At 45.0% G+C, this 19,893-nt stretch overlaps 3 protein-coding genes and 1 long non-coding RNA gene across 6 annotated transcripts in view; 2 read left to right on the top strand and 2 right to left on the bottom strand.

Moving 5' to 3' along the window:
• Positions 1–6,742, top strand: part of LOC144889671 (E3 ubiquitin/ISG15 ligase TRIM25-like) — a 33,352-nt gene extending 26,610 nt beyond the window's left edge. For both annotated transcript variants that reach the window (XM_078770823.1, XM_078770821.1), the window contains exons 7-8: positions 692–751; positions 6,198–6,742. In XM_078770823.1, coding sequence (XP_078626949.1) covers positions 692–751; positions 6,198–6,724 — 587 coding nt within the window. In that variant the 3' untranslated portion in view covers positions 6,725–6,742. The remainder of the gene's footprint in view (positions 1–691; positions 752–6,197) is intronic.
• LOC144889694 (uncharacterized) overlaps positions 1–6,880 on the bottom strand; it is a 798,143-nt gene extending 791,263 nt beyond the window's left edge. Inside the window, exon 1 of the long non-coding RNA XR_013622007.1 lies at positions 6,780–6,880. This is a non-coding gene — a long non-coding RNA (uncharacterized LOC144889694). The remainder of the gene's footprint in view (positions 1–6,779) is intronic.
• Positions 1–19,893, top strand: part of LOC144888201 (E3 ubiquitin/ISG15 ligase TRIM25-like) — a 450,981-nt gene that overhangs the window by 47,825 nt on the left and 383,263 nt on the right. The window lies entirely within an intron of this gene.
• Positions 12,721–19,893, bottom strand: part of LOC144889679 (E3 ubiquitin/ISG15 ligase TRIM25-like) — an 875,104-nt gene continuing 867,931 nt past the window's right edge. For both annotated transcript variants that reach the window (XM_078770867.1, XM_078770866.1), the window contains exons 2-3: positions 17,786–18,385; positions 12,721–14,975 (exon numbers count right to left, since the gene is read on the bottom strand). In XM_078770867.1, coding sequence (XP_078626993.1) covers positions 14,961–14,975; positions 17,786–18,340 — 570 coding nt within the window. In that variant the 5' untranslated portion in view covers positions 18,341–18,385 and the 3' untranslated portion in view covers positions 12,721–14,960. The remainder of the gene's footprint in view (positions 14,976–17,785; positions 18,386–19,893) is intronic.

The following is a 19,893-nucleotide window of genomic DNA, read 5'->3' as shown; positions in this document are numbered from 1 at the left end:
TATGGACAATGCTCGATCGCATAAGCTCACCACACTAAAGTCCAGGTGAGCTAAAAATACTGAGTTGGTAAAGGGAATTTTTCAATCTATAATTTTTTCACAGGTGCACTGACATATCACGGAGCGATCAACAGATTAATTTCAACAAGAACGATCTCACATCAACATAAATCATTCACATGTTCCTAAAATCATTCACATGCATATTGAATAATTCGCATGTTGCTTCAATCATTGACATGTACCTGGAATAATTCACATGTTCCTTGAATCATTCACATGTACCTTGAATCAATTACATGCACATTGAATCATTCACATGTACCTTGAATAATTCGCATGTTTCTTGAATCATTCACTTGTTCCTGGAATCATTCACTTGTTCCTGGAATCATGTGATGTTTAATTCCAGTGAAGAAGGAAAGATTCATTCTATCTTGTGGAGAAAACGAATTAGCGATCACTCCATTTTACTACATGAGAGGGAAGTGTAAGGACAATGTTGTGAAACTTCCTTCATGAATCGATGAAAATTATAATTTATTTAATACAAAATGGAGGTTCCATGTCTCTTCCCCCATGTTTGTTGTGTTTAGATTTTTCGTTAAAAGATAAAATAAATCTTCATTAACAAAAAAACAATAGAATTTCACATCTTGTAATTTATGTTAATCTTTAATCATTTCCACAGAAGGACCGGTGGAGCATCCGGAGAAGGTGGAGCTGGATCAGAACAACTTGAGAAGACTTTGTAAGTGAAGGGAAATGAGGAGGGGGTTCTTCTTCTTCCTTCCATTTACAGATAATTTAAAATTCCATATTTTCTCCTTTTCATTCTTTCCTTTTTCTTCTGTTTTATTTCCCTGTTCATATTTTCCTTCACTCTATTCCACTTAGTTATTTTCCAACTCGATTTTCCCTCTTGTCAAGTGTCACAAAACCCAAGGTTTGTTTAATTGAACGATGTCCAACCAGGAAGAGGGGATAGTCCAAACTTGTGTTTGCTGATTAAAGGCCTTTCTTAATCCACACCCTCTCCTCCCTCCTCTCTCATCCCCCACCCCCCATCCCCTTCCCTCTCTCTCTTCCTCACTTCCCCATCCCCTCTCTCTCTCTTCCCCACTACCCCATTCCCCTCTTTCTCTCGTCCGCCCCTTCTCACCAATGATGTAATCAGAACAAGGTCTTTCTTGACAAATCGTGGTTCGTTCTGAAACATAATCCGGTATAAATTGCTCGTTCGTCCCAGATAAAATTTACAATCCTGAAGGAATTTGTAACATATTTCCCAATCTCTCACATAAACATTTTACATCAACAAACATTGTGGAATCATAATATATCTATAATAATAAAAAGGTGTGTGTGTGTGTGTGTGTGTGTGTGTGTCCGTCTCCTCCATAACTCCACAACCATGAAACGTAGCACCCCCAAACTTTGCATACATACCTCTCCACCTCCAATGGATTACATGAAGGAAAACTGTGTCTTTTCAAGATAATTTACACTAACAGGCTTATCTTTGGTCAGCCTGCGTTCAGGTCGCTCAGCTTGGGGTCTTAATTCCCCCCATTTTGTCCACTCAATTCCAGTATGCCCTGCGTCAGAACAGATCGGTTTCTGTGTAATAAAGCTTGCTTGAGTGCTTGAGCTGCTTGGTGAGCACTCTCCAAGCAGCTTGGTAATGGGTGGAACACCCCTGCTCCCTCCTCAGATTGAGTCTATTTTATTTAGTTCCTTCCTTTAAAGAGTAAAAATATGGGCAATACACCTGGCGCTCACCTGGTAGAATAACCAGTATACTGCACTGACTAAAGGTATTTTAAACCAATTACAATGGTTGCCAGAAGACAGGGCAGCAGGGAGAATCATACTGACATAATCAATAGACTTCAAACAAACAAAACATACCTATTTTGGGATCCACTCCCACATACCTCCTTTTGTAATGCAGTGAACAAACATTTATACATCACGTGTGGTGAAGGTTGTGGGGGAGTTTCATCGAAATAGTGTTTGTCGTTTCAGGGGAAAAAGCAAATACCTATTTTGGGGGAAATATGGCTCCACGCAGACCCCCTGAGATCCCGTTTTTTTTCATTGCCATGAACAAACTTTAGTCACAACACAACAAATATCATTTGTGCCAAATTTGGTCAAAATCCCATCAGCGGTTTTGCAGGAGAAGTTGCAACTGTTTACAGACAGACGGACGGACGCCGCGCCATCGCATAAGCTCACCTGAACTTTGTTCCAGGTGAGCTAAAAAGTACGTATATCAACGAACGAAGCAGCCCCTCCCTCAACCCCCCACCATCCCTCTCCCCCCCTCCCTACCCCCCGGTGCCTCGCCTTTGTTGTGCTATTTTATTTCCCCCCTTTTTGTGTGATCTTCTTTCATGATACGACGTCACTTCCACATAAGTAGATACATCTACATACACTACTCAATAAGTTAGGGATATTGTGGGAGTGAGAGGGATATTGTGGGAGTGAGAGGGATATTGTGGGAGTGAGAGGGATATTGTGGGAGTGAGAGGGATATTGTGGGAGTGAGAGGGATATTGTGGGAGTGAGAGGGATATTGTGGGAGTGAGAGGGATATTGTGGGAGTGAGAGGGATATTGTGGGAGTGAGTTTTATTTTTTTTATAGGGGTTAGGGTTATGGTATTGAAATCAAGAATGCTGTGTTTTTTCACACGTTAATAACCATCGAATTAGGACCAACAACTTTTTTCAACATAATTAATACACAAAACCAACTACACCGATGAACCTGACAATATCCCTAACTTATTGTGAGTAGTGTATATATACACCATTGTCTGTCCGCCATTGTTCCTTATCCACGGCCACATCTTTTTAGTTACAATCTCCAGACTCAGGTTACAAATACAACTTCATGAAGGGGAGAGGGTAACATTGGCAATGTAGCCATGGCATCACTTGTGGGTGTGGGCAGTAGGGTGGTGGGGAGGTGATATCGGCAATGTGGCCACGGCATCATGGGGGGGGGGGGGGGGGGGAGGTTAACATCGACAATGTGCCCTCGGCATCAAGAGGAAGTGTGGGGTCTGGTGGGAAGGCATGAACTCTTTGTAAATGTGTGGTGGCAGAGGTTATTACAATTTCTCTATTTACTTGGGCAACGCTGATGTTAAAGCTCTGTTTGCACGGGTAAATTTGTTCTCCTTTCCTTCTCCCCCAAATCGAGGGTCCTGTAAAAGCCCCCCCCCCCCAAAAAATATATGCAGTACATCCCTTCCCCTCTCCCCTCCTCTTTCCTCTTCCCCTCCCCTCTTCCTCTTCCCCTTTCTCCTCCCTCCCCTTCCCCCTGCCCTCCTCCTCCCACCCCTTCCCTCCATTCTCTTCCTCCTCCCTCTCCCCTGCCTCCTCTTCCTCCTCCTTCTCCCCTTCCTCCTCTTCCCTCCTCCTTCCCCTTCCAGCAGCAAGAGACATGATGACTAATTGGTCCATCAGTGAAGCGACAGGTCGACTCTTCCAGTATAAAAATAACGTCCATCGACCTCGTGTTGGATTTCGATCATGTTGGTTCGAGCTTTGCATTTCATACTCAACGAGAAACTTCTTATTCAAACTCGGAAAACATTACAGAGAAACGATCTGCTTCTGATAAATCTTCTTCTTTAAACTCGGAAAACATGACAGAGAAACTCAGCCATGATCATTCTTCTTCTTCTGGAGAAAGGGCGTAAACAAAGCACAGGCCCTTCCCCTTCCCCTTCCTCTTCTTCTTCATCTTATTCTTCCAAGCAGAATGGAGAAACTCAGCTGTCAGGAGATTGCTAAACATCTATCTTATATCTATATTATAAAAGGAGTCATGTCTGTCTGTCTGTCTGTTTGTGTCTCTGTGTCTCTGTCTGTGTGTCTGTTTGTGTCTCTGTGTCTCTGTCTGTGGGTCTGTTTGACATGTTATAACCTGAGAATGGATTAATGGATTTCAATGAATCAAACTACGGTGGATTCGGGTACCTCCTGGGAATGTTTGATACCAAAAAAAATGAATAAAAAAATAATTTTTTGTGTGGGTCCATGGACACGCGTGTCGAAACTGCAAATGGCAACACGTGACATTGGGTACACCTGCACGGAGAGCAGGATCTTCCAGGAAACCATTTTTTGTTCCCCCATAGATGAACCATCTCAACAAAGATTGGTGTTTCCGTCAGCGAAGCGATGGATCTTATATTCTCGTCAACATAAACATCGGGGTGCTCACCTGGTCAAATAAACAGTATAATACACCGACTACAGGTATTTTAACCCAATTTCAATGGTTGCTCGAAGACAGGTTAGCATGTAGAATAATACTAACATAATCATAAGACTATAAAACAAACAAACAAAAAAATACATATTTTGGGGACAAACCCATCCCACTGCGGGGCAACCCCTCCCACCCCGGGGCAACCCCTCCCACCCCGGGGCAATACCCCCCACCCCGGGGCAACCCCTCCCACCCCGGGGCAACACCTCCCACCGCGGGGAAACCCCTCCCACCCTGGGGCAACCCCTCCCACCCCGGGGCAACCCCTCCCACCCCGGGGCAACACATCCCACCCCGGGGCAACACCTCCCACCCCGGGGTAACCCCTCCCACCCCGGGGCAACCCCCTCCCACCCCGGGGCAACCCCTCCCACCCCGAGGCAACCCCTCCCACCCCGGGGCAACTCCTCCCACCCCGAGGCATTTTCTCCCACCCCGGGGCAACACCTCCCACCCCGGGGCAACCCCTCCCACCCCGGGGCAACACCTCCCACCGCGGGGAAACCCCTCCCACCCCGGGGCAACACCTCCCACCCCGGGGCAACCCCTCCCACCCCGAGGCAACCCCTCCCACCCCGGGGCAACTCCTCCCACCCCGAGGCAACCCCTCCCACCCCGGGGCAACCCCTCCCACCCCTGGGCAACACCTACCACCGCGGGGAAACCCCTCCCACCCCGGGGCAACCCCTCCCACGCCGGGCCAAGCCCTCCCACCCCGGGGCAACACCTCCCACCCTGGGTAACCCCTCCCACCCCGGGGCAACACCTCCCACCCCGGGGCAACACCTCACACCCCCCACCCCGTAGATCCCCAAAGGAGCAGATTTTTTTTATTGCCCTGAATAAACTCAGGTACATCATGGGGGATGAAGGTTGTGGTGACGTTTCATCGAAATCGTTTGTGTAGTTTGAGAAAAAGCAAATTCCTATTTTGGGGGTTAAACCTGGATCCACTTGACCCCCGGTAAACCCCCTTAGACGGCGAGTTTTTTTAGTGCCTTGAACAAACTTTAGTCACAACAAATATCATTTGTGCCAAATTTGGTCGCAATCCCATCAGCGGTTTCGGAGAAGAAGTTTCAAGTGTTTACAGACGGACGGACGACGCGTCATCGCATAAGCTCACCTGAACTTCGTTCCAGGTGAGATAAATACACGTGTAAAACAATCAACGTCGAGTGCTAAAACCACTTGGTTTCCATGGTGATACGGTGGCCCGCTTCTTGGAGGCATCTCCGGAATGGGAAAGCAAATGGAGGATGAAAGTAACAGGACAAGCACGATGTCTGAGAGGAATCCACACTCGCTCTGAGGTGTCTAACCTGGGTTTGAATCCCGACCGAGCTATAAACTGTCATCCCGGTGTTTCACAGGTGCAGAGTGACTCATCAATGTGTGTGTCGACCTGTTAAACAGTGTCACACCTGCAGGATTTTCATTTCCCCTCCCCTTTCCCCTCTTCAACCTCTGACCCCTCTCCCCTCAACCTCTGCCGCCCCTCAACCTCTGTCCCCTCCTCATCCTCTCTCCTCACTCACAGATCTCCTCCCTCGTCCTCTCCCCTCCCGATCCACTCCCCTCGAAGTTTTTCTCGGTGAAATAAATAAATAAATAATGTAAGTTGTTCATTGAGAAATAAATAAAGTTGTTAAATCGAAAAGTGAATAAACAAATAAAGTTGTTAAATCGTGAAGTGAATAAACAAATAAAGTTGTTAAATCGTGAAGTGAATAAACAAATAAAGTTGTTAAATCGTGAAGTGAATAAACAAATAAAGTTGTTAAATCGTGAAGTGAATAAACAAAACAATTGTTGTAATAAAAGATTTTTTGTGATAGAGATTAATGTGTTTGTGTTTTTGTCCGTTTGTCTAACAATGTCCGTGACCCCGTGTCGTGTCCGCAGATGGACGGAGCCCGAGTCTGGACCCAAACTCTGCACATCGAGAGATCAAGATCTCCGGGGATCTCAGGACGGCGACTCGAACCAGGCCCGGGATTCAGTACCCGGAACATCCTGATCGGTTTGATGTTTGTCCACAAGTTGTTTCCCGTGATTGTTTCTCCTCAGGTCGTCATTACTGGGAGGTCGATGTGAGGTCGAGTAGTTCGTGGGAAATCGGGATCTGTTTAAACTCCATGGGGAGAAAAGGGGCAGAGAGCGGGTTGGGAGGGAATCCCGAGTCTTGGTGTTTAGAGAAATATAATAACGAATTCTCCGCATGGCACAACAAACAACGTACCGACCTGTCCGTCCCGGGGGATCATGAACGGTTTGGGTTCTTCTTGGATTGCGAGGCGGGAGAGTTGACGTGTTTCGGGGACTCGCGGGTCCTGCACGTGTTCAGGGGGAACTTCATGGACCCCGTTAAACCCGCTATTTGGGTTTGGGATGATGATGATTCCGTTCATTTTGTACATTTAGTGAAATAAACTTTCATCACGAACTGATCCGGTTATTTTGGGTCAAATCAATCAAATCATTTACCTGTTCATGACGATGTGATTTACCTGTTCATGACGATGTGATTTACCTGTTCATGACGATGTGATTAGAGATTAATGTTTATATTATAATAAAGTTTATATAATTTAATAAGTTCATTGTTTATCTTATTTGATGTGAAATGAACTTTAACCCGAACTCTTCAATCTCCTCAGATGCAATAGATTCTTCTTCTTCAAAGCGTCATTGAATGGGATGTTTGAGTGAAGAAAGTCCGTCCAGGTAGATGAAACCCTTTGTGTTTACCTGGAATAGAGCACCGGCGTTAATCGTGAAGGTGACGGTGGGTTTGGATTGGATCACAGGTGGAATGTGGAACCCTGCATGGAATTAACAGAACGTTCATCAGGTATCGCGAATCACACCGTTGGAAACATGGCCAGGTGACCTTTTGGGTGTTACTCTCTCTTTTGATCCGATGAAGGGTTCATACCTGACCTGAAACGTCAGGTTCTCATTGTTTCTCACGGAGGTTTTAATCTTTATCTTTGTGGAAATCTCTTCCATCCAATCAAAACACAGATAAAATCACCATTTCATCACCAGTGTATTGACGTCACGAAGTTAATTTAGCGTCATCACGTGAATGCAAATTCCAGAGAAGGCGTCGCATCATGTACTGTGATTAACAATTCATATTCACCTGGCGGGAGGTAAACCGTGATCATACAGGTGCTACCCTCAGGGCGATATTGCACTCCGGGAGGGACAGGTTGGGGCTCACTCTCGAATTTCTCCAATTGGGGGAAACTCGACCCTACAATTTTTGGTAGTGGGGACTTAGATCTAGCTACACCTGGATATTGAAACAAAGAACAGGTAAACACCTTCATGTTAACATTCACCAATTCACTTCTCTTTTTAATTTTACACGTCGACGCCATTGAATGTTGATATTACAACCTGAATGACGAATCTTCCCAGGTATTACGTTTGTATCGTGAGTGAAAAACCTGCGATACAACATGTACGAAACGTGCTTTGTGATGTCACAACAGGGAACAATGTGCAGTGGAATTGAAAACAAGGTTGTTTCACAGGTAGGATGATCCATCAATGCGCGGCAGGGGGGCTCATCACGGTGTTTCACAGGTAGGATGATCCATCGACGTGCGGTATGGGGCTCATCACGGTGTTTCACAGGTAGGATGATCCATCAATGCGCGGTCGGGGGCTCATCCCGGTGTTTCACAGGTAGGATGATCCATCAATGCGTGATTGGGGCTCATCATGGTGTTTCACAGGTAGGATGATCCATAGACTTGCGGTATGGGGCTCATCACGGTGTTTCACAGGTAGGATGATCCATCGACGTGCGGTATGGGGCTCATCACGGTGTTTCACAGGTAGGATGATCCATCAATGCGTGGTAGGGGGCTCATCACGGTGTTTCACAGGTAGGATGATCCATCGACGTGCGGTATGGGGGCTCATCACGGTGTTTCACAGGTAGGATGATCCATCAATGTGCGGTCGGGGGCTCATCATGGTGTTTCACAGGTAGGATGATCCATCAATGCACGATATGGGCTCATCACGGTGTTTGACAGGTAGGATGATCCATCAATGCGCGGTCGGGGGCTCATCCCGGTGTTTCACAGGTAGGATGATCCATCAATGCACGATATGGGCTCATCACGGTGTTTGACAGGTAGGATGATCCATCAATGCGCGGTCGGGGGCTCATCCCGGTGTTTCACAGGTAGGATGATCCATCAATGCGTGATTGGGGCTCATCATGGTGTTTCACAGGTAGGATGATCCATCAATGTGCGGTAGGGGGCTCATCCAGGTGTTTCACAGGTAGGATGATCCATCAATGCGTGGTAGGGGCTCATCATGGTGTTTCACAGGTAGGATGATCGATCAATGTGCGGTAGGGGGCTCATCCCGGTGTTTCACAGGTAGGATGATCCATCAGTGTGCGGTAGGGGCTCATCCCGGTGTTTCACAGGTAGGATGATCCATCAGTGTGCGTTAGGGGCTCATCCCGGTGTTTCACAGGTAGGATGATCCATCAATGTGCGGTAGGGGCTCATCCTGGGGTTTCACAGGTAGGATGATCCATCAATGTGCGGTCGGGGCTCATCCCGGTGTTTCACAGGTGGGATAATCCACCAATGCGCGTGCTGTCCCTCGGATGAACGTGAAACGGGAATCCCGTCTCCCGACATCAGTTGGTGAACGTTAAAGATCCCAAAGTATCTTTCGTGATGAGCAGGTGAGCTATCGCCGGCATCCTGAACAAATTACAGAACAATTCCACCGTAACCTGCACAGGTCCCTGCACTCAGTCAATGACGCGACCCCGACACCTTGTGCCGCATTCAAAAGAAGAAGAAGAATCCATGATGAAACACCATACCGGGTTCTGTTCTGAAGCCTCGTCAGTTCAAACACCATTGAACTTACCGCTAGTTTCACTCACAGTGAAATGTACCTGTTGGAATTCTGCACCTATATCTGGTGGTGGATGCTTCTTCATCACCATCATGTATTGTGGGATACCTGCCACGTGTTTGCTGTGTCCAGTAGATATCAGGTGTGGCAGCATGTTTATTCCTCAAGGTGCTGTTCCCACCTGCCAGCTCTTTCACCTTCCACACACCTTTTTAGTACGAGGACCATTTTGATGGACACAAGACACATTGGTCGTTCTTGGTTCTTGTACAAGTTTCCGGCCGCACAAGGAACGACTTTGCTGTCGATCTCTCAAGGTTAGACCACTCACCTTAGTCTGGAAGTGCTGAATTCCTGCCCATGGAGCTCACCAGGTGTTTTGGGTCATGGTCCTGATGTAACAGCTTTCAATACCTCATCATCGTTACCTGAATGTTGGTGGATGTTGTGGGCGGTGCCACGCGTTGTTGTACCTTCCAGTGTGTGTTCATGGAAGTCCAGGTTATCAATGGCACTTTGAGTGAATTTTCCACCTGTAAGGTTTGTGGGAATCAAGAGCTCACCTTGTTCCTGGTCTCCTCACTAGTCCGTGACATGGAAGCGATACATCTCTGGCTCTTTGATACCTGATGATATTGATAAAACGGTTCAATATTTAAACTCTTTCTTTACTCCTGGTTTGTATTAAGGTGTGAAATGCTCGTGGGGATACCTTCTACAGGTGCACAAATACCTTGATCCATATTCAGCACTTTTTCCCGATTTCTCTCACCCAGTTCCAATTTTAAGTCTGACGCATTCATCTCTGGAGTTGCATCATTCACCATCCAGGTCACGTGATTGTAGATGTAGAGGGACACAGGTACACATTCAGGTGCAGAATTACAGCGATGAATAAACAGCGATGGATCATCTTCTGGGTTCTTCTTCTACACTGTTTCTCACAGGTGTCCTTCACATCATTCCGGAATGATTTCGCAGAATGGTGGAAGATAACGTTCTTTTCAGGCTTAGCACCTGTGGTTGTGGATTCGTCACCGCTTTCCTCTGCACGTTTCTTCAGGCAGGTAACCTTTGATAGAAGATAACTTGTTGACATATCTGATGAACAAATGATAGAAGATTTACCTTTTTGTAGGACTATCATGACCTTTGATCCACGGTCTGCGGAGTATTCTTCATTCCTTTTTGAGAATGGAGCACCTGTATAAAGTGGTATTCACTATGCGAGGTACGGACAACCAGCACCTGTATTTGTGGTGAAGTGAACTCAGAAAGATGATTGTGTTCGGATCTTCAGATAAGTTACCATCTTTGTAAGAGATGAACTACTGCAGAGTATCATCATGTACTGGATCACAAGTGTGTTTCATCTGCAGGTTAGACTTTGTCATATTTGTACACACACAGGACTTGTGGTACCTGAACTCATTATCAATCATGTCACCACAATTGTTACCATATACCTGCATACGGTGCACCATATCATCATCACTGAGTACCTTTTCTTGCTCCCATATCACATTTTGTCGATTATCCTTCGTACTCACAGGTAGTAGTTGATGTTCACCTGTGTGATCTCGTTCCTTCACACAAACGAAGCACTGATTTCTATGGTCTATGGATTTAGTACTGGATGACCCAAGGTGGATCTACACCTGATGGTCTCAGAGTTCGTTTCTGCATTTTTGTCACATGTGTTGGACACATGTGATGATTTCACTTTTTCACAATTTCCACATGTGACATGACACATGTTTCGGATTCGTCACTTCCGCCCTTGTTCTTTTTATATACTGTTAGGATTTTTAGTTTCAGGTAATATTGTTGTTAAGATTTCTGTGTGAAATGGAGATGACTTTTGTAAAAGGTAAAAATTAATGTTTGTGAAGGAAAAAGAAAAAAACGCGGCAAAGAAACCGGAAGATGAGAGAGGAGGTGATCAGCAGGGAGAGGAGGAGACAGGTGACGTGGAAAATTTTGTGACGTCCCCTAACGAGGCACAGTTCCAGGCGTTAAAAAGATCGGAACTTAGGACTTTGGTCAAATACTGTAACTTGGAGGTCCGAATTAATATGAAGAAGGCAGAGATTCAGACGTTGGTGGTGGAATATTTCGTAGGAATGAGAAAATGGGAAGAGGTAGCATTGGATTGGGTACCAGAGGGAAAAGGAAATATGGAGCTCTGGAAAATGGAGATGCAACTGCAGAGCCAGGAACGATTAAAAGAGTTGGAATGGAAAGCAGAAAAGGAACAAGAGGAAAGGAAAGCTGAAAGGGACTTAAAGGAACGGGACATGGAGTATCAAAGTGACTTAAAGGAACGGGACATGGAGTATCAAAGGGACTTAAAGGAACGGGACATGGAGTATCAAAGGGACTTAAAGGAACGGGACATGGAGTATCAAAGGGACTTAAGGAACGGGACATGGAGTATCAAAGGGACTTAAAGGAACGGGACATGGAGTATCAAAGGGACTTAAAGGAACGGGACATGGAGTATCAAAGGGACTTAAAGGAACGGGACATGGAGTATCAAAGGGACTTAAAGGAACGGGACATGGAGTATCAAAGGGACTTAACGGAACGGGACATGGAGTATCAAAGGGACTTAAAGGAACGGGACATGGAGTATCAAAGGGACTTAAAGGAACGGGACCTGGAGTATCAAAGGGACTTAAAGGAATGGGACATGGAGTATCAGAAGGAAATTGTACTCAAGGAGGTTGAAATACCTGGAGGACGGAGAGAAATCTTATCCATGCCGGATAGTTCGACAAGTCAGAACTCTTGGGATGTTGGTGCACATGTAAGACTGGTTCCACCCTTTATAGTCCTGGCACTGGCATAGAAACCTGTATACATCTCAGAAGGCATAGACTTTGACAGTTGTTTGGAGAATGGGATACCCCGATCTTCAATAATCTACTAGGTGGAATTCCTGAATTTGTAGCAGAAGCTGGAAAATGGCCATTTTCCAAAATGGCCGCCACGGGGCCAGTGTCAAACAAGAAATGCCTATAAGTTTTGATAGGAACATAGTAGATTGATGATTTTGGTGTATATTATGGGGTTTTCAGGTATGCCGAACACAGTGGTGCTGTTAAAAAATATTTTAGACATTGCCTAGTTACCGAAATCCAAGATGGCCACCACCAGAAGTTTGTCAATCAAGAACACGTGTATAAATTTGAATACAAATGTAGTAGAGTGATGATTTTGGTGTCTATTTTGGGGGTTTCAGATATGCCTGACATAGTGGTGCCATCAATAAACATTTTAGATGTTGACTAGTCATTAAAATCCAAGATGGCCGCTACATGAAGTCCGTCAATCATGAAAATATGTATACCTTTTGATAGAAACGATGATGGATTACGATTTTAGTGTCTATTGTGTAGGTTTATAGTATTTCATACCTAATAATATTGGCTTTCGGGAAACTAGAGCCTGTCATTTTCTGTTTATAAGAAAGGGCATTTTCTATTTCATCAATTCTTAAACTGTTAATTTCACTTCAGCCTTGCAATTCAAAATGTATTAACATGTAAGATATAGAACATAAAGTACAAATTTCATTTCAGAATAGTACCAAATTCTGGTATTTTAACCGTTTTTCTGCTTTGAAATGGAAAATGACATTCCCTAGGTAACAGTAACATTTAGATCTTAGCTAGTTTTGGACAAAAAAATTTAATAACAAGAATGAAAGTAAAAAAAACATTGCAGAATTATATTACACAGCACAGATGGAATGATCGCCAGTCATGGTATGAATATGATTTCAAGCACAGAGAGTGGTAAGATATGACAATCCAATTAATTATCATGTCCCATCCCGACACTGTTTAAACAGCCATGATTTAATGTACTGTCTTATCTGCATTACTCAAGATGTCACTGGCTGACTCCTTATTTTGACACACTGATTCTTGTTGCTTGTGACAAAAGATCACACAATTTTGCCCTGCCTTTTTGCTTGGGCACCGCTTTGTGTCGCACTTTCCCATGCATTTACAGATGACAAGCTTCTCGTGGGGTCGTCGTTTGAGACATTTTGCAGGCAAGAGAATATCATTATCAATCACCCAGCCATAGTTTGTTGGATCTGGAGATGAGTGGAAGTCATCGAGAAGGCACAGGGCAATACGCACAACAAAAAAGCTCTCTGTATATGGCCGCGAATGACACTTGATGTAGGGGGTCGGGATTGTAGGGGCTTTGGCGTCGTAGCTCGGATATGGCACTCCACTCGAAGCTGGTCGAAGGTCAGAGATTCTGACTTGGACTTTGCACCAGCCCACACATGAACGAGGTACTCCTCAGCTTTCGTCACTTCCTCTTCCGTTAACTGATTTCACTGAGCAAAATCGGCCAGAAACGTCTGTGGCTCATATGACAGAGATGCGTGTTTTGTGCCCATCTTGCTTAGCGTATCATCGCCAGTGAGGACATGAGCCTTCACTATGACTCTGCACAGTCCCACTCCCAACTTATCTGCGAGAACATGAAGTGGTAGATGACGCCTGCGCTTACCAGAGCCAAACTCTTCCCACAACTCTTGAAGACCCCTCTCGCAATTGAGGGATAAAGCGAAGTAAACGCACTATTGTGTCTGTGTCATTGGAGATCACAAGCAGCCGACTACTCCCACGATCCACCTCCCATGCACAGTGAAGAACGAGGCGATCATCAGCTTCCTCCAAATGACATGTCAACGCTTCGATAGATTCTGAGGTTTCGGCAGATGGTGGTGCTGAGGTCCTCCCTGCATGCAGCAACTGTGCTGGCGCAACTTCCTCATGTCTAATGCATCCACTGAGTATAACGGTCAGCTTGATGAGCTCAGGCATTGATGCCAGCCGGCAGGCTCGCTGCTGCAGCTTGGTTTGAATTCTATTGCCATAATAATCTGTGAGAATTCTCTTAACATCTCGATTATAAACCTCCACACTGTCATTAAGGTTCATCATCATCTCTCTTATTTCTGTCATTGTAAATCCATACCCAGCCTGAATGAGTGGACCTAGACGTGATATGACCTCAATGAATACATCAGTCTTAAGGCTAGTTTTGGGTTCACATGTACATTCTATCTGCTTTGACTTTGACACATATTGTTTGAAATAAGACATGACAATATAAATCTGCGGCATATACATCTTCAGGACTGCCTAAGTCTGCACATCTGACATACACGTCATCTTTATGATAGTGTATTGCATCCAAAAACTTCTGTGAACTTTTGACCTTACAGAGAGAGTCTGACCTTTTCCCGCACCTGTTTCCCCTTTTGTTTGGCCCAGACCCTATCACATGCACATATGACACAGTCTATATAATTTGAGTCAACAGCAGTGCTGGGTCCAGGACGAGGTATGGTGGAGCTCCGTGTGGATGGCTTGTGAGCAGTCAAGTCAGATAGTACTTCAGGTACCTCATCTGCAGCAGGTTCTTCAGAAATGGTTGGAAGGTTTCGTACATCAGTGTATTTCTTATAGCAAGAATATGTATTGTGATATTTGAATTCAAAATCAGGTCCAATAATTTTCAACCGTTTGCTAACATCATCTTTCACTTCCCCTATATCACGGACACATTTTCTACCTGCCCCCCCCCCCCCCCACCATGGAGCGGTTCTGTTTTCTTGCCTTTCTTCTGGCAAATGATACATCTTTCAGGGTGAAGAGGAGCGGGAACAGGCGTTGAAATAAGGAGGTTAAGTCCTTCTGGTGTGGTGCTGTCTGCCATGTTTCAAACCTTTCAGAATTGAATCACCTGAAAAAGAACGAGAGAAAATTAGGAGAGGATATCAATGAGAAACAAATTTGGTGTTTATTATGGGGTTTTCATCTAAAATGTTTATTGGCAGCACCATTGTGTCAGGCCCACCTGAAAACCTCATAATAGACACCAAAATCATTCATCTACTGGGTTTCTGTCGAAAGTTAGATGAGTTTTCATGATTGATGGACTTCAGGTGGCAGCCATTTTGGATTTCGGTAACTTGGCAATGTCTAAAATGTTTTTTGATGGCACCACTGTGTCGGGCATACATGAAAACAACAAAATAGACACTAAAATCATCAATCTACTACATTTGAATTGAAATGTATTCACGTTTTCTTGATTGACGGAATTCGGGTGGCGACCATCTTGGATTTCGGTAACTAGGCAACGTCTAAAATATTTTTTGACACAACTACTGTGTTGGGCATACCTGAAAACCCCATAATATACACCAAAATCATCAATATACTACGTTCCTATCAAAACTTATAGGCATTTATTGTTTGGCACTCGCCCTGTGGCGGCCATTTTGGAAAATGGCAATTTTTCAGCTTGTGCTACAAATTCAGGAATTCCACCTAGTAGATTATTGTAGCTAGGGGTATCCCATACTCAAATCAACGGTCAAAGTCTATGCCTTCTATGATGTATCCGGGTTTCTATGCCAGGGCCTGGACGATTAATGAAAAGTAGGTAGGCAAGTTCTTTTTACACTTTGTAAAGGTGGCTCAGATGTTGAAATGGCCTAAGGAGTCTTGGACTATGTTAGTACAAAGTGTTCTGGTGGGTAAAGCTCAATATATCTATTCGGCTTTACCGATTGACCAATGTGCAGATTATGAGAAAGTTAAGAAATCCATTCTCAAAGCCTATGAATTGGTCCCTGAACCTTACCGATAAAAATTGAGGAATGCCAGGAAGCGGAAGAATGAGACCCATGTGGAGTTTGCCAGAGAGAAGGAAACTATGTTTGATGGGTGGTGTGACTCGAAAGAGATTGGGGAAGACTAAACCGTTTACGACAATTGATTTTGGTGGAGGAATTTAAACAGTGTGTCCACGTGGGCATTAAAGTGCATCTGGATGACAAAAAGTACCTGAGTTGTATGAGGCCGCAACAGTGGCAGATGACTATGCCTTGACACACAGGATGGGGTTTCACTAACCTAACTTCCTGCCTAGAGGTAGCCATGGGAGTTACATTAAATCAGATTTGGCTTCCCTGGCAAGGAATGCCCAGAAACACGACTGGCACATCCTGCACAACACCACAACGATAGTGGCGTCTCCAAGCAGACTCAAGTCCCGCCATCCCTACAACAGGGCGGCACAAGAGATGCTCAGTTCTATCCCTGAGAAACTGTCTAGAAGCGCATGGCTGGCGGCATCTTGGAAGCAGGTGTGGGAAACGGCCGGGCCCACCCGCATCCACCGCTACATCAGGGACCCAGGAGGTGGCGTCGTAGGAGAAGACCGACCACGCCTGCAATGGACCTCGCTGAACCGTCTACGTACGGGGGTCGGCCGCTTCAAATCATCGCTGAAGATGTGGGGCCTGGCAGACAGCCCAGAGAGGAGTATCGAGCAAAATCCTGGAAGTCCTTGCTGGAAGTCCTAGCTGTGTCCATGTGGAAGTCCTAGCTGTGTCCATGTGTTTGTTTGTTTTTCCTCCACCGCCCCCACCCCGATTCCCACGCCTGTTCCCCCCAAGCCCTCTCCCTCCTACAGATCTCCCTATGTCCCTGCTCTCAAATGTTGTACATGTGTGCTTCCCCCTCTCTCCCCATCTTCTCTCCCGCTCCCTTTATTTTGTTTTCTGTGTCCGTTTGTTGTTTTGTCAATAATGTTCGCTCTTACACGAGCCTCGATCTTGCATACCAAAAAAAAATGTGGTGCCTCAAATTTTAGTGATCAAAAGTCTGACCGTCCAAAGCAGACATACCTTCCAGGGAGCCCGAGGCAGACCACGGGATTTTCCTGCGGGCCTATTTGCGCTTTTTGCAAGAAACCTGGGCATTTGATGTCCCAATGTTACGCCCAGAAAATGAGAAATCAGGATCGGAGTCAGACTACTGCAACCCCGAATGCGTTGGCCAGTGCGATAAATCGTCCTTGGAGGACAGTGAATTGTGAAGATCGCCGTGCCAAACTTACTGCATCAGAGAACGACCTTATCCAAGAGGGTTACAAGCCTTTCATTTCCAAGGGGTTTGTGTTACTGGATGGGGACTTAACCAACCGGAGACATGTTTGGGTATTGAGGGACCAATCTTTGATGTTCGAGGGCATTTTTCCATTTTTTGAAAAAACTGCAACTGGGGTTAGTGTCTTCTTCTTCTTCTAACAACATGATCAGAAATCGATAATTGATAATCGGAAACTAAAAAAAAATTCAGGTGTAACCTCAAGCCCAATACATTAAAAAACTTTTTTTTTTCTTTTGTATACAGAATCGAGGCTCGTGAAAGAGCTAACATTTATGACACAAAAAAAATCAAACAGACAAACAAAATATATAAAAAGAGGGAGCGGTAGACAAGATGGGGAGAGAAGGGGAAGCACACAAACACAACATTTGATAGCAGGGACATCGGGAGATGTGTGGGAGGGAGAGGGCTTGGGGGGAGGAGGCGTGGGAAGGGGGGGGGGGGGGTGGGAGAAGTGTAAAACACAAGGACACCAAGGATTTCCAGGAATGAAGTTGGTATTTCAAAAAAATGGATTTGGGATGAAATTAGCGGATATAACACAATTCTGGATATAACACAAACAATAACCATTTTTATTGATTTACTCACCTTTAGTTCAGCATGAGCAATCACCACAGCAACAACATCGTGGTCCCGATGATGTCCACCCATGCACATCAAGCACATCAAGCTCCCATCTTCCTTGCAGTAGACTTGGTTTGGCTTTCCATTTTCTGTACATCTTAGTTCCTCAATCTTCACTCCAGGATCCACCAGTTTGTGCCCTTTCTGTTGATGAGGTTTCAGGTGTTTCTCACAGCAGAGGATCTCACAAGGTACACACCTCTTGGCTGCCTCTCCATTACAAACCTCACAACGACTCTCGGTGCCGCCAGTGCTTCCCTTTTTCACATTCACAATATTATCCACTAAGTGGGCAATGGTCACATTCTTCTTGAGTTTTGGTTTTTGTGGAAAAACCTCACGGCAATTTGGACAATCACAACCTGTGTCTTCTTCCTTGCTCTCCCAGTATGTCTCTATGCACACAGGACAAAACGAGTGGCCGCATGCCAAACCAGCAGGCTCCTCATAGACCGCAAGGCACACTGAGCAGGTGAGTGCATCCCAATTATCTCCCATATCAGAGGAAGAAGAACCCATCTCCTTGGGGTCAGAGAAGAGTGTGAAGCAGGGTTGAATTAAAACCTGCAAATGGAGATTGAAAAGAAGAAAAACTTAAGCTATTGAAACTGTAACTATAATCACATAAATAAATACAGCACATACCTCTGCATACCTCGTTAGAACGCATACCTCCACCAGGCTGAACAGTTTATACGTTTTGTATCCCACTGATAGGCTCGATCTGTCTCCGGACCTTCACCAAAATGTAATCGGCTTGTTGTTGTCACCTGCCCAACTCGTCCACCACGTTTAGTCCGAAACTTTTTGAAATATCGTGCTATATATCGTTTTTGGCCCTCTGTCTCAATGGTGAAGAATTACTTTGAAGAATTCTTATATCCAGATCCAGATCTTCTCCATAATTTGAAAATCTGATCAACTTGTTCTTGTCAGACAACGAACCTGTCCACCAAATGTCGTTTGAGATTTCCTCCTCATAGACAGACTGACAGACAAGGGGTGAAATCATATCCTCCGTCCACCTCAAGTGATGTAGGTAACAATTACGTGAGGAATAATGATTATTCAGGGTATTGAAATAAGTGTGTGTGTTTGTCTGTGTAAGTTAAACAGTTAAAAGGAAGGATTATGTGATTGAAAAGGTTTGAGATCACTGATATAGATAGAATGTGTTGGTTGCCATGTTTGATTTTCAACATGAAATACTTACTTTTGATGGGAAGAGAGAAACAATTTCCACACCAAAATCTAAGCATTCCAATTGTACAAAACAGAGGGATTGTGGGTAACAGTTGAAATGCTGGCAGTAAATAAATTTCGATGAAGATTATTGTCAAATGGAGTAATGAAGATTCAGGTTCAGTGAGAAATGCAGTTTTTTTGTATACATAGTCGAGGCTCGTGGGAGATCGGGAGCTCGTACTAGTACAATGAACGGATCAGAAAGTGACAGGACCAAAGGAGAGAGGGGGGAAACACCAACAGCAGAGAGAGGGGGGAAACACCAACAGCAGAGAGAGAGGGGGGAAACACCAACAGCAGAGAGAGGGGGGAAACACCAACAGCAGAGAGAGGGGGGAAACACCAACAGCAGAGAGAGGGGGGAAACACCAACAGCAGAGAGAGGTGGGAAACACCAACAGCAGAGAGAGGGGGGAAACACCAACAGCAGAGAGAGGGGGGAAACACCAATACCAGAGCCAAAGTAGTTGAAGGACTAAGGGTTATTGAGGGTCTAATGGCGGTCTTGAGGGTCTTAAGGGTCTTGAGGGGTTAATTTGTCCAAAAAGTCTTCAGGATCTAAAGTTAAAGCTTTACGAGGTTTCGGGTTTACCTATGAAGTGTCTAAAGACAAGGGTTTGGTAAGGTCTATGAGGTCTAAACGGCTGAAGGGGTCTGAAGGTTTGAAGGGTCGAAAGGAAAAGGTCTGTAATGGTTTTAAAGGTCTAAGGGATTTAAAAGGTGCAAATATCTCAAAGGTACGTCCCAATATTAGGTAATTAACGCTACACCACACGTTAACACTTGAGTAACAACATGGCAGCTATTATTAAGTTCGCCGAACTCTA

Source organism: Myxine glutinosa, chromosome 1 (assembly GCF_964187855.1).
Source record: "Myxine glutinosa chromosome 1, kmMyxGlut1.1, whole genome shotgun sequence".
NCBI lineage: Eukaryota > Metazoa > Chordata > Myxini > Myxiniformes > Myxinidae > Myxine > Myxine glutinosa.
The sequence above is the reverse complement of the archived record's forward strand: the minus strand, read 5'-3'. Positions and strand labels throughout refer to the sequence as shown.